Raw genomic sequence first — 13,469 nt, forward strand, 5'->3', positions numbered from 1 at the left:
AAATTAACAGAAAATAAGTTTGGTTTTATTAGAATTTCATACTTATTCTCTTGTCTCCTAAATAAAGTATCGATCCTAAGTGGGATAGTTGCCTAGATCAGTGTTATAAAAGAAGTTTAAGGCAGATTTTCAAAAATAATTAGGTAGACAGGTTCACAAAAATACTGAGAGAAGAATGTGTGTGTCTGAGTCTCTTAAATCCCCTGATTTCACCTGGAGATAGGTAGTTAACCTGCTTGGTCACCACTGAGACTCCTTAAACATTTCTGCACATTTGATAACTAAATACCCCTGAACATGGCCCAGCCACTCAGGGAGGTGTACAATGCAAAGAACAGTGTTACTTCTGTGTTGTGCAGAAATACAAAAGCTATTGTGATAGCTTAGTGATGCAGCCAAAGATCAGCACCAGCCAGCTGATAAAGTCACCTCATGCTCACAGAGGGTTTTGTGTCCCACACTGGAGATAATGCAGCTGTGCCTGCATTGCTAACGATGTCTGTGCATCTGCTCTAGAGCCAACTCAGGCTTGCAGGGGATGTACTGGATAAAAATGACAAAATCAGAGAATTTTACTCCGAATTCTGTGCAGTTTATTTTCTTGTCTGTAGTATATTCTTATGCTGTGGATACGTGGGAATTTATTCCACAGGCACTATAATGATGTCAGTTGAGATAGGGAGAATTTAATATGTATTTTCACTTAGATTTGGCTCATGCTGATTTGCTCTTGGACTTGAGAACATTGTTTCTTTAAGGAAATGGACGTAAGCTAGTGTAGTTCCTTAATGACAAAAACAGTGAATGAGAAATGTGTAAAAAGCCATGGGTTTTGACAGTTGCCCTCACAAGTTCAGGTACCAGTCCTTGTAAAGGTATGTAATGAGGTAACAATCTCCATTTTTATAGGCTGGTTATTGGAATGAATATGAAAGATATGTGCCAGCATTAGATCAGCTGCCCTCTAATGACACTTCATCTGTGGAGAACAGAACTATAGTAGTCACTACGATCTTGGTAAGTTTTAAGTTCTTAGTGTGTTTGTGTTTAGGAAACAAGGCACATGACTCCTGAGGTGTGTTAGACACCTTGTCAGGAGGTAGATGTTGAATACTGTGTGACTTCAAGTGACTGGAAAGTTCAGTATCTTCCAGAGATGTTAACCTATATATGTATCAGTAGGTCTGCTCACAGGAGGAGCTCACTGAGCTCACCATTGTGCTTTGCTGCTTCCCAGACACTTGAACTCAGTTAAGTGCCTCATGTAAGTGAAGTTATTATGCATGCATGTAAATGACCACAGAGATTGGCCTTCCTGCTGTAGAGTCAAATCTTGCACCCCTCACTCAGGTACAGCTCCTGTAAACTCAACCCCTGTGGACTGAGTAAGGGTGGCACAATGAAGCCTGTAGAGAACTGGAACTGCTCTAGCACTGGGTGAAAAGCAGCCTTTACCTGTGCAATTCCAAAGGAGCAAAGCTCTTCCTGTGTGTCACGAGCAGCAGCACCTGTGTCAGTCCCAACGCCTCTACAGACCTGCTCTGTACAGCATTCCTTGTGACTTTTGTGCTTTTTACTAATTCTACTAAGCATGAGTCAATTTTATGCTGTTTCCTGAAGCATTGTATTTTATACTCCTATCGATTTAATGAGATATAATCAGAATTTCAACTAGAATTTTCCAAGAAGGCTAAGGGAATTCACTGACAAAAAGTGCTGCTGAGGATTTTAACCTAGCTTCCCTTAGGCTACTTTGAAAATATATCCATAAGAGCCCCATTCTTAGCCACTGGGGCCTTAGGAAATTGTGTTGATAGTACAGGTGTTGGATATGTCAGTCTTTAAACACTAAAACTTGAATTATTACTACGATGATGCTACTTGACTGTCAAATCAGGCCTAATTCTGCAAACAGAAGTGTAACTTTGTTAAGAAGTCCTGTTGTCTTCAATGGCTCCTTACTAGGAATACAGTCAATTAGTATGTGTGGCTGTAGGATCAGCCAAGGATTTTTATACTGCAGAAGTCTGTCTAAATTCTGTACCAAAGCAGGAAATATTGTAAATATTTGCCAGTTATATAAAGGATAATAACAGCTCTCATTTTGTGTGGTTTACAGCTGTATTTTACATTCATAGACTTTTGATCTTTACTTTTGTTTCAAAGGAATCACCATATGTAATGTATAAGAAAAACCATGAACAACTAGAAGGGAATGAGAGATATGAAGGATATTGTGTAGACTTAGCTTCTGAAATAGCAAAACATGTTGGAATAAAATACAAACTGTCAATTGTTGGAGATGGGAAATATGGAGCTAGGGACCCTGAGACTAAGATATGGAATGGCATGGTGGGTGAACTGGTCTATGGGGTAAGTTTCTCTTAACCTTCATTTTAATGTTCTTTATAAAAAATTATGCTCGAAGTTAATAAACTGCAAAATAAAGATGATCTGTTTGACTTCTACCTTTAAAATTCTAGATATTTCTTTGTATTGCCATTTTTATAGTCTACTTTTCTAATTATTTCATTGAAGGAAAGTGTGACTTTTTTACTGCTGTTCTCCAAATCAGAGTCCACGAAATGTTGAGAAGTAGCATTGAGCAAATTTCAAATTCTTGTTTAAAGCAGAATTTCCAGTTTGCTCTTCATATGCATCTTCATTTGCCAGATCTCCTTTTTCTGTATCAGTCTCTTGAGTGCTGGGGGGGTGTCCTTCTCATTAAAGGTCTGATCTGGGATGCTGGCCCTCGCTGGGTCACTGATCTTGATTTGTGTTTGACCAGACCCAGTTAACCCCATGGTTGCTTTTCAGGGTAAGAAGCAACACAGATATGAAATCAACCACGTGGTTTTTTTCTTTAAACCCTGGGTTTGGCTTCAAAAATTAACTGTCAGACAAAAAAAAAAGGCTAATTCACTGCATTCCTCTTTGTATTTCTATATTGGGTGCACATCACTTTGTTTAGTAAGAACAAAAACAGTCCGGAACTGCCATTTTAGAAACTTCTTTGAAAATGAGAATTTTGGAATACAGATAAACCAGATGGAAGGGGGAGAAAATTGGCTTTGCAGAAAAGACTTCCCAAGCTGATATTTCATCTTTTTTTCTTCAAATGCTAATGAGATGATTTATGAATCTGCCCAAATCTTTTTTGCAGTTTATTTTTAACAAGCTTTCCTTTATTAAAAATATCTGAGCAGAAGCACATATTTCAATTGCCTCCTTTTGTTCTGTGGCTCAGTGTAATTTCTAAAAGTCACCTCAAAATTTCCTTGGGATAATGCATCATCATTCTTGCAAAATGTTTGGTGAGATAATTCTTTTCAAGTGAATCACCCTTTTTTAAGTAATTGCTAGATTTGCACAAGTTTTCTTGCTCTGGAGCAGTGAGTCCTGATGCCTTATTATGTAAATGGTAGCCTGTTTGACTTGAAAATGTTTTATAGAAATAACAATGTTTTTGTTGTATTGTATTATGGCAGGGAGGGATATCTACTGATTAGAGAAAGTAAGCAGGGTTCTGGACCCTTGGATTACTTCTTTGTTTCCCTGTTGCTTTGAGGTTTGACATTATGCAAATCTTCTGAACTCCCCATGCCTCAGCTGTGTGATTTGGGAAACTGATGTTCACTCTCTTAGAGAACACAAGTCCACTGAGAACTTCTGAAGCAAAGGTTTAGTTTAGTTCCAAGCAAATTACATTGCACTGGAAACCTACACCCTCAGTTGCTCTGTGTGTGGTTCAAGAAATATCAAGAGTTATCAGCTGTAACTGGGTCCTTTTGATGTACTTGCAAGTGACAAGCAATGAAACTGTTCGTTCACTTAAAAGATAACCGTACCATGTGGAAAAAGCATGGCAAAAGAGAAGCTGAAATTGCTGGTAACAGTCAGAGCACAGGGACTGTCTACACTAGGGGAGGTAAGGTGTGACGTGGGCTATGGCTTTTGTGTCTTGAGCCAAGTAAGATTAGTCTGTGCAGCTGCTGTGCCATACAAGATCTACCGGGGTAAAGGGCCACAAAAATGCTCTGAGGGCTGGAGCACCTGTCCTATGAGGAAAGGCTGAGAAAGTTGAGACTCCTCAGCCTGGTGAAATGAAGGCTCCAAAGAGACCTTAGAGCACCTTCCAGTACCTAAAGGGGCTACAAGATAGATGGAGAGGGATGTTTTAGAGGGTCATGTAGTGATAAGACAAGGGGGAATGGCTTTAAACTGAAAGAAGGTAGATTCAGATCAGATATTAGGATCAGATTAGATATTAGGATTATTATCACCTTCATTGTGAGGGTGCTGAGGACCTGGCTCAGGTTGCCCAGAGAGGCAGTGGATGCCCCATCCCTGTAAACACTGAAAGTCAGGCTGGACAGGGCTCTAAGCACCCTGATCTAGTGGAAGATGTCCCTGCTTATTGCAGGGAGGTTGAACTAGATGATCTTCAAAGGTCCTTTCCGACCCAAACCAGTGTGTTATAAGCAGATTGGCTGCAGCTGCCTTTTCCACAACCTCTTGGGACCAGCCTAACTCAGAGAGCTCTGCCTCCTTAGCATCAAATTTAGCCCTAACCATACTTCTGACCTTTCCACACCAGCAAAACCAGCCCCGCAGGCACCACAGACCGTTCCTTAAAACAACCCCAACACCACCCCACCATTCTCATTTTCCCCTACAAAAGGGTCAGTTCCTTCGTATTCTGAGCACAGTTTTCATCTGTGTTTTCTCATTAATGAAAAATTGAGGAATGTTTCCGTCCCAGACCCCCAACAGTTCCTGCACTCATGCTGTGAGCTCCATTACTGAAGCCTCTCCACTGCAATGCTCAATTATTCAAAGGTCAGATGTGTCCTGTGAGGTTTGAATGCAGACCCAGGTTAATGCTTCCAGCCCTGTGCTGCTGAGCCAGCTCCCCAAACTGCCCAGCTGAACTGAGCTAGCAAGATGCATGGAAATCCACCTGGATTTCTGTAAGCGGGGAAAACAGCCCCTGAACTCCAAGTACAAACCTCACCAGCCCTCCAGACCTTTTCCCAGCTCTATTTGCCAACACTCTGAAATACCCTTGGCCTCTTTCTCCATCTGTTGAGAGGGGGCTGTGTACCACACACACAAGGATGTGCACTGAGCCCTTTGAAGATGAGAAGTACTCTAGAAGTGCTAATTATTTGGAGCAAGCGCCTCATTTACGTGCTGACTTTCCTTTATCTCTCATGGGCTTAAAACTCTATTAGGAAACTAAAACTGTATGTAACCGTAATGCCCCTGTGAGTCTTGTCAGCAAAATGACTGTCAAATTTGGCTCCTCTGGATTCCATTTTGGGAAGACAAGAGGCAGATTAGATTTTAAGTACCTTTGTTAGCATCTATGGAAGATAGACTTGGTAGGATAAAAGGGACCTGATTGGTTTTGGTACCAGTTACCCAGCAGCTGAGCTGAGCTGTGGCAGAAACACAATCCTTTAGATTGCATTTGTCTCAAGTGATAAACAGTGAGTAGTCATTTGTCAAATACAGCATATTCCTGACCCAGCAGCCTCCTTGCCACCACCTGGTGCTGCTGGGGCATCTCAGCTGGCTTTTTGAATGCTGAGCCCTTTTTTGCATAGCCCCATGCACGCAACTCTTTTCAAAAATTGCTCTTAGAACAGTCACGGGAAGTGAATGGCTTGTCATTTTAATGTTAAAACCCCAATTAACTGTATTTAATGTTTGGGTTGTGCCAATTCATTGTTACTATTGCTCTCGCTTCCTATGGAACGAAACCCAGAGTCAGGGGAGTAAAGGCAGCCTCCAGACCACTGCATTAGAGGGGAGGGATGGGTGGGATGGGAGGGGGCTCAGTCTGCACTGAGCTGTACCCAAAGCAGCAGGGGTGGTGTGTCACCGTGCTGCAGGTCTGGAGGGTGGCACAGCCCTGACTCCAGTGTAAGACTCGCCGGAGGTTGGCATTAACTAGGCCAACTGGAGCGGTCCCAAGAGTTACTCATTGCCATTTACACACTAAAATACTTCCCGTTAGAAATTGTCCCTCCCCTGTCTCATATCACATCAGGTCTGGTTGGAGGGCATAAAAGTCTGCTGTACTGTAGGGTCCCTGAAGTCAAGGGCAATCTCAGCTGTCCCTCTTGGGCCTTTCCTTGTGGCTTTGCAAGGGGCTGTACCAGTGCACCTGGTGGCAGGGGGATGGCAGCCCCGGTGGCAGGGAATTCTGCCTGAGCAGATATTCCCAAACTCCTTTGCTTCAGGCAGGAGAACCCAGCAGTCTTGTTAGAGAGGAACTAACAGGGCTTTGTGGTTTGTTAGCAATTTTTAAATGTTAGTGATAGTAGTAATAGTAGTAGTAATGATAATTGTAATACTAATTAATAATAATAATGAAATTCGGCATAAAAGGAAATTTATTTGGTTTTTCATAAATAAAAAAGTGTCAGTTCAGGCTGAAAAAAAACCCTTAATTTTGCTCTTTCATTCTGATGGCATCAAAATAAAACTCTTCATCCTACCAGAAAAAAACTACCCATTCAAGCGCCGCTATTTTTTTAAACTAAGAGAAATTTCCAAAGCATAGTGGAAACTTTCAACAAAATAAAAATAGAAAATAGGTAAAGCTTTTTTCCTGGACATTTCAGAAGAGGGAAGTAGCTAAATCATTCTCAGTCCAGGAGACTGAATCACTATTTAAATCTAACCAGCAGAGCAATCCAGCAAGGCAAGTGCTGTCCTGCAGTGACCCACGGGCTGAGGACGTGCCTTCGGCTGGGGCTGAGGAGCAGCAGCACCTCCCTCGGCCCCTGTGCTCGGGGCTTTGTACCCACCACCTGCTGAGCACTAGATAGTCATCTTTTCTCTTCTGTAGGGTCAGCCTCTTTCTGTAGGCTTTTATTTCTTCTTCCCCTTTTAAAGCAGGCTGCTGTTCTTCCTTCCCTGTTCAGCTAGGGGAAGCCATCCCTCCCCGGGCCTGATGCTTTTCACAGTGCTGAGGCTAATTGACAGTAGTTTTAACACAGATCTTAATTGTAACTACAAATGCTTTGGGAATGAAAAGAGCAGCCAGACCTTACAGCCTTTAAAACTCTGCTCAGGTTAAAACAAGCCTTTATAAAAATCTCTCAAAATGTAAAATAGCACAAAGGAATGAAGCAGGGATGTAAAGGACAGGCAGTCCCCAGAACGCAGCAGCCTCCGCAGTCTGTCAGAGTGGGACCACCAGCACATCTCCCTGCCTTCAACAGACTAACCAGACTCGTGTTTGCTGGCCTCTCTGGCTCTCCCAGCAGCATGTAGAAATACTACAGATGGCACATACAGCCTTTGAATCATAGCAGAGGCAGACTAATTTGAGTCCTACTTTTCCTTGAAACATCCCACATGCTCTTAGTCTGTAGCAGAGCCTGAATGTGCCATGAGTGGGTGAAGCTTGTCCTTTGCTTCTCACTCTTGGTTTCTGCAGGGGGGAAGCCTGGCTACAGGTCCCCAAAGGCAGCTATGTGATGCCGCTGCCCTGCAGCTCAGACAGACCCTTGTCCTGGGCACGTGGACAGCTGTGGGGTCCCTGGCCAGGCTGAGCTGTGGTGGGGGACAAGATCACAGCCCTGGCACAGAGCCATGCTGCCGTGCTCCTGGGCTTTGGCTGACCTGGGTCCAAGCACAGGCAGAGGAAGCACACATATGTCCACAGCCCCAAAAGCAGATGTACCCTTTATGTCTCCATCTGTGAATGGCAGGAGTGTGTCAGAATGAGCCATGGGCATCCACAGAAACCACAAATGGACTTAACATTGACAAACTGTGGCAGACAAGGCCAACTGCCGCTTTAACACCTTAATACCTTTTTACACTGCTCGGCTAGGGCACATTAAGACTTCAATGCAGCATGTTGCTAGTCAGATATCACCTGTTGTCTTTAAATAAGTGTGAGCTGATGTGTTAAAACCACATTGCCCCCATGAACTGGCCTCTCAACACACCCTGAATATCCTTGGGGATACTGGACTGCCTTTACAAAGGTAGCTCTTACCAGCTGATACCACAGGTGATGTGTTACTCTGTCTGATGCTCTTTTCTGCTACCTGGAAACCTCAGACTGCACTGAGAAGTGTTAAAACATGCTCAGAGACAGTCACCATTGCAGCACAGTCTCTTCTGGTGGCCCTGTGTACCTGCATTCAGCACTTTTGGGTGCCCAGAGGTTTGGCTGCCAATGGAAATTGGGCAGTGTCCCTCTGCTTCCATCTGCACAGAGGCGGGGTGCTTCCTGGCTTCCCGTCACCCAAAGTGACTGCAGTCCAGACCCATGCGGAAGGTATCTTTTCAGCTTTATACCAGCTAGCGCTTGTATTTCAATGCCTTAGAAAGCCTCGAGCAGCCTTGAGAGGTAGCAAGGGCGATCTAGCACTTTAGTAGCTCTAAAATCGGTACCTTAATCAGCTGCAGAGCAAATACCATCAGCAGAAGCAAAGAGGGAGAAATATAGCTCCCTGCTCGCTCAATTCCCTGCAGTCAGAAGCCTTCAAATGAGACAGACAACCAGAGATGTTCACAGGAAAGTCGCTGAGCTGAGAGAGGGCGTTTGCCTCCCCTCGACCATCTTTTATTAGGAGAAGGGGATAGGGGAGGACTGGGGGTGGACCCGGGGTGAGCGGCCAATCAGACACTGCTGAAGAGTCTGAGTTACATTTGGCTTTGCCGGCGCTTGGAACAAAGGAGCTCAGAGCACATGGGCAGGAGCACGTGTCTTTGGGAGGGGGAGGGGAAGCTCAGAACAGGCAGCAACAGACCCACTTCTTGAAAAGTGACCCTTGAGCAAAGCAGGGGTTCAGTTCTGCAAGCAGAAGTGACCCAAAGTATGTACAGGCAGGAGCATAGCCCAGATCTCTCGCTGTCTCTAGTGCATAGCTTTGAATTTGGGAGAGCCATCAGTAGGCCTGTAAAAACAATAATTCCATCCCTCCTTTTGGATTACAGAGGCGGAACATCTTACTGTTTTTCATTCTCCATGTAGAAGGATATTTCCATTTGCTATTTCTTTTCTCCCTCTCCATAAGAGTCTGGAGGTTTGCAGCTCCCTGGGGTCAGCTTTGAGCAGAGTGGGCAGCACCTCTGTGCTGCCTGTCCTCTCTAAATCCATCCCTCCCACACTTACAGGCAAAGACAGAACAAGCCTCAGAGGAATCCATGACATTTCTCGCCCGGCTCAAATGCAGTGAAGATGTTTGAAACACCATTAGTCATGAGTGATTAGCAAAGCTTAGTTGTTGAGGTTCTTAAACCCCTCTCCAGTTCTGTATGAAGACAGGCATGTTTGTGGTTGTGTTCTTTTTAATCAAGCTCAATTTGTATAGGTTCTGCTTATCTGCAACCATAACAGGGAGGGAAATTCTCAACAGTGCTGCAGTTACCAACCATCCTTTAGGGTGCTGAGAGCTCTCCATAAGCTCTCCATTTCAAATACGATATCTCTAAATAAATAAGCAAAGAGAGAACTGTTTTTTAACCTCCCTAGTGCAGCTAATATTCAGGGAAGTGGTGAGCAACCAGGCTTGGGTGTTGGATTGGAGCTGGTCAACTCTCAGTGCCCTGGTTTCCCAAGACCCTGTGTGTGAACCCATGCTTGTTCCCTCTGCAGAAATCATTTGCTGCCATATTCACTTAGGGATGAGGATGAGTTTTGGTGTTTCCGATACAGTGAATGCCTTTGGTAGGGATAGTAGGAAAGCAGGAAGAATGAGATGTATCAGAAAATTATTATTTGTATCCCATGTAATAGTAAAATTCAGTTTGAAATTATTTACAAAGAAATCTGTACAGTATGATATGAACATGGTAACAATCAGGGCTTTAACAAGTGATTTGTCTGTGCTTCAGCATCAGCTTCATCGCCCCACAGGAGCATCCTTCATGAACTCAGCTGGGCATGAAGGAGATACAGACCTTATTGCATGCTGCTTCAGCACTTAGGAAGAGCTCCACCATGTCTACTTTGGCAATTAAAATATTACTTTGGGAGAATTAAAATTCTCCAAGTCCATGAAAATGCTCCAGAAACTAAATGCTCTTACAGCTGGAGCAGCCTTTCCCTCCCTTGATGGGGTGTTCCAAGACTGGCAGTCCATGTGCAGAAGTGCCTGGTGGGAAGGCACCTGCCTCCCACCTAAGCTTCACTTCACATGGAGCCATTTCTAAGTCTCCACAGGGGTCCTGATCCATTAAGCTTGCTCTAATAAGGATTAATTTGTAAGTACCTCATTAGTTCAACAAGAAGTACAGTGCCATGGTCAAAGTGCTTAGTCTTCCAGCTGGCTGTGGACTCTGACTATATTCAAAACTGATATTCTGTGTGAATCTCACACTGACTGCAGACACCCAGTATTTAACAGGAGCTCAACAAGCAGCAGCTCTAAGAGAAATACATGTTTGGGGGGAATTCCTCAGTGTACAAGTTCCAACATCTTCCGAAGATGTTACCTCACTGTACCCATATCCTCCCCTCCAGTCTCTCCATTACTTAGATGATGAACACATTCATCTGCAAAGCCAGTAAACATCCAGACATCCAAAGGCATTTTCAGTTTTAACATTAAAGCCACGTTCAGCTAGATTTTTGCAGTAAGTGACCACAAATCAGCTGAGGTTTTCTCCTTGAGGAAAGGGACACTCAAGGGGAAAGGCAGTGTCCCAGTGCACGACTGTCTAAAGGGGCTGAGCAGGGCTGTCAGAGGGGGCACCCAGGGCCATGATTTCCTTACATGCACAGGCATGGTTTTATCAGATTGTTCCAAGCAGTGAACTTGTGCACGTACCTTGTGGCTGCACATGCCAGTATGAACTGTCAAGAGATACTCCTGGAGCAAACCTTGAGGTTGTGTGTGCAGATGGGTGCCCTGCAGAGGGAGGCAACTGTGAGGAGGGGCAGTCCTCATCTGACAAGGCTATCACTGGCCTTGGTCTGCAAACCCTGAGCCAGTGCTCCAGGATGGCTGCGCGGTGCTGCCGAGCATCAGCAGACACCAAGCCCATGATGCTCAGATCAGCTGTACAAGAAGCCTTTACCAGTTCTGCTTATTAAACATAAAACCCAAACCAATAGCTAGGAGGAGGAGCGAACCAGATATTAATGACAGTCATGTACATCACCATCAGATTTACATAAAGGCATATTTGATTATTTTATGGCACAGATTTTAATCATACCTTATTAACATTTCCCATTAACTTTTATTCAAACTTCTACCTAATCAGGCTTTACTTTTCCATGAGAAAGAGATGCCTAGTTACTAGTGGGGGAAAAAATCTGATTTAAAAGGTGCACACTGGTTTAGGTACTGGTAAGTTAAGGTTTCCCTAAGAACTACTTTCTCTTTCTGAAATTCTTAATTACCAATGAAAGGCCTTCTTTAAAAATATCAATAACATGAATAGTTAGAGTGTTTAAAATAGTGTATGTAGGTATGTAGGCTCTCATAACAATCTTCAGATGAAAAGGGCTCTTTTTTTAGCATTCCATTCCACTCTAATACAAATACTGACTTGAGTTCTTGGCTGGATCAAGGCTAGGGTATCTAAGTAGCATGACTTGAATCTCTCTAGCGTAGAAATACAGATATAGTTAAATATGTTGAAAATCTATTCTGGAATGTTATTTTTAGTCAGGAAACTAAGTTTTTACATGCCTGCCTACCCATAGAATCCAGCAAGGATGTGTAGATTGAAGGGAAGGGTATTTGTTCACCAGCACACAGGTGAATGATGAATGATGCAATAGATGCAATTGTGCTTCCAGGTGACACAGCCCCAGAGCACAGTCTGTTACAGGCCTGTAGAGCCAAGGTCTCTAAGACAGGAGGGCATACATGACACTGCATTCTCCTCAGATTATCCAGGCTATTTATTCGTCAGGGATTCACAAGTCTGTGTTAACTGTTCTTCAGTGACCACCGAAAGGGTCTGGCTGGTTCCTATCCCCCCGCTATTTACTATCTTCTGTCCCTTACTACAGCGGAGTTTTTAAAGGAGCATACAAGTAGTAGCACCCAAGTGCGGCTGAAATTCAGTGACTGATTACATCTCATAAGTTCCTTGTAAAGATCTTGGACTAATCAGTAAGGCAAGAGAACTTGCTGAAAGAATGGAAAAGAGAAAATTAAAACGTAGCAAACGCAGAATTTGTCCGAAGTCTTCAAGACAAATGGGTGGTTACAGACCGTTACTAGAAAATGACATTGTGTTGGTTGCCATCTCACTGTCCAGTTTGTGTAGTCTTTATTCATCCATTCTAACTTAATAGAAATATCTGCTGCTGTCATGAGCCCCTTGCAGAGATTTGATTGTAATTTTTCTTGTTAATAGTTTTCTGTTAATATAGTGTAATCCTTAACTTCAGTGACTGCAAAATAGCCTGCAAAGAATATGTTTCCACTCACTCTTGTAATTTATCATCTTATTCATTAGCCTGAGACTCTAGATTGTGATTCTGTTGTGTCTGACTTGTAACTAACTTGGGTTTGTTTTCCCTTTTCAGAGAGCAGATATAGCTGTTGCCCCCCTCACCATTACATTGGTGCGAGAAGAAGTCATAGACTTTTCCAAACCCTTTATGAGCCTGGGCATCTCCATCATGATCAAGAAGCCTCAGAAATCTAAACCAGGCGTATTCTCTTTCCTGGATCCTTTGGCTTATGAAATTTGGATGTGTATAGTCTTTGCTTACATTGGCGTCAGCGTAGTTCTTTTCCTAGTCAGCAGATTCAGCCCTTATGAGTGGCACTTGGAAGACAGCACTGAAGAGCCACGTGACCCTCAGAATCCTCCTGACCCTCCAAATGAGTTTGGAATATTTAACAGCCTTTGGTTTTCCCTGGGTGCCTTTATGCAGCAAGGATGCGATATTTCTCCAAGGTTTGTTCTATATCACTCCATCACCTTTTTGCATTTTATGGTCATTTTCTGATGCCATGGTGCATATATGTTACTTTCTCAAATTTCTTTTTAATTCCAAATTTTTTATTTTGACATTTCCATTCAATATTCAGCATCCTCATCAAGCCACCATGCTTGCTAACATTCACCTCCAGAGTAAGTAGCATTGCTTGTAATGCCATTTATGCATTTCTGCCAAACTTATATTCACCATGTTGAGGCTGTAAAATGCATAGGGTTTTCTGTTTTCAGCAATGCTTGGAGGGCTACCGTGTTTTTGCTGCATATCTCATTTTACGGTCATCTCCTTGGTGCATATGACATATTCTGCTTTGCAAAGTAAGATTTATTTTTAAAAGTCACATGCAACAGCACTTTAAAGCATCTCCACTCCCATCAAGGCTCCTGCTAGTCTTTTTACTTTTTTTTTGAGCCCAGTTTCTCCAGTTTTATTCTTTCTGAACCATCCTTTCATCCTTCTGCTTTCCACCATTTTGCACATGTTCATGTCTCCAGATGTACTGTGCTACTGTCCTCTACGTGTATTGTTA

The 13,469-nt window shown here is 43.2% G+C and overlaps 1 protein-coding gene across 8 annotated transcripts in view; it reads left to right on the forward strand.

Moving 5' to 3' along the window:
- Nucleotides 1-13,469, forward strand: part of GRIA3 (glutamate ionotropic receptor AMPA type subunit 3) — a 148,724-nt gene that overhangs the window by 92,266 nt on the left and 42,989 nt on the right. For 6 of the 8 annotated variants that reach the window (XR_006016151.1, XM_042028464.1, XM_042028456.1 and 3 more), the window contains exons 9-11: nucleotides 910-1,017; nucleotides 2,167-2,373; nucleotides 12,521-12,897. Coding sequence is in view for 7 of the 8 variants with exons in the window: in XM_042028464.1 (XP_041884398.1) it covers nucleotides 910-1,017; nucleotides 2,167-2,373; nucleotides 12,521-12,897 (692 nt within the window). In the remaining variant the exon portion in view is untranslated. Of the gene's footprint in view, nucleotides 1-909; nucleotides 1,018-1,350; nucleotides 2,374-12,520; nucleotides 12,898-13,469 lie in introns of those variants that run through there. The other 2 variants (XM_042028435.1, XM_042028482.1) reach the window with 2 other exon arrangements.

The sequence above is a fragment of the Corvus kubaryi genome, unplaced genomic scaffold (genome assembly GCF_017639235.1).
Source record: "Corvus kubaryi isolate FWS band 111438036 unplaced genomic scaffold, C.kubaryi_AGA036_p1.0 130, whole genome shotgun sequence".
NCBI classification, from domain to species: domain Eukaryota; kingdom Metazoa; phylum Chordata; class Aves; order Passeriformes; family Corvidae; genus Corvus; species Corvus kubaryi.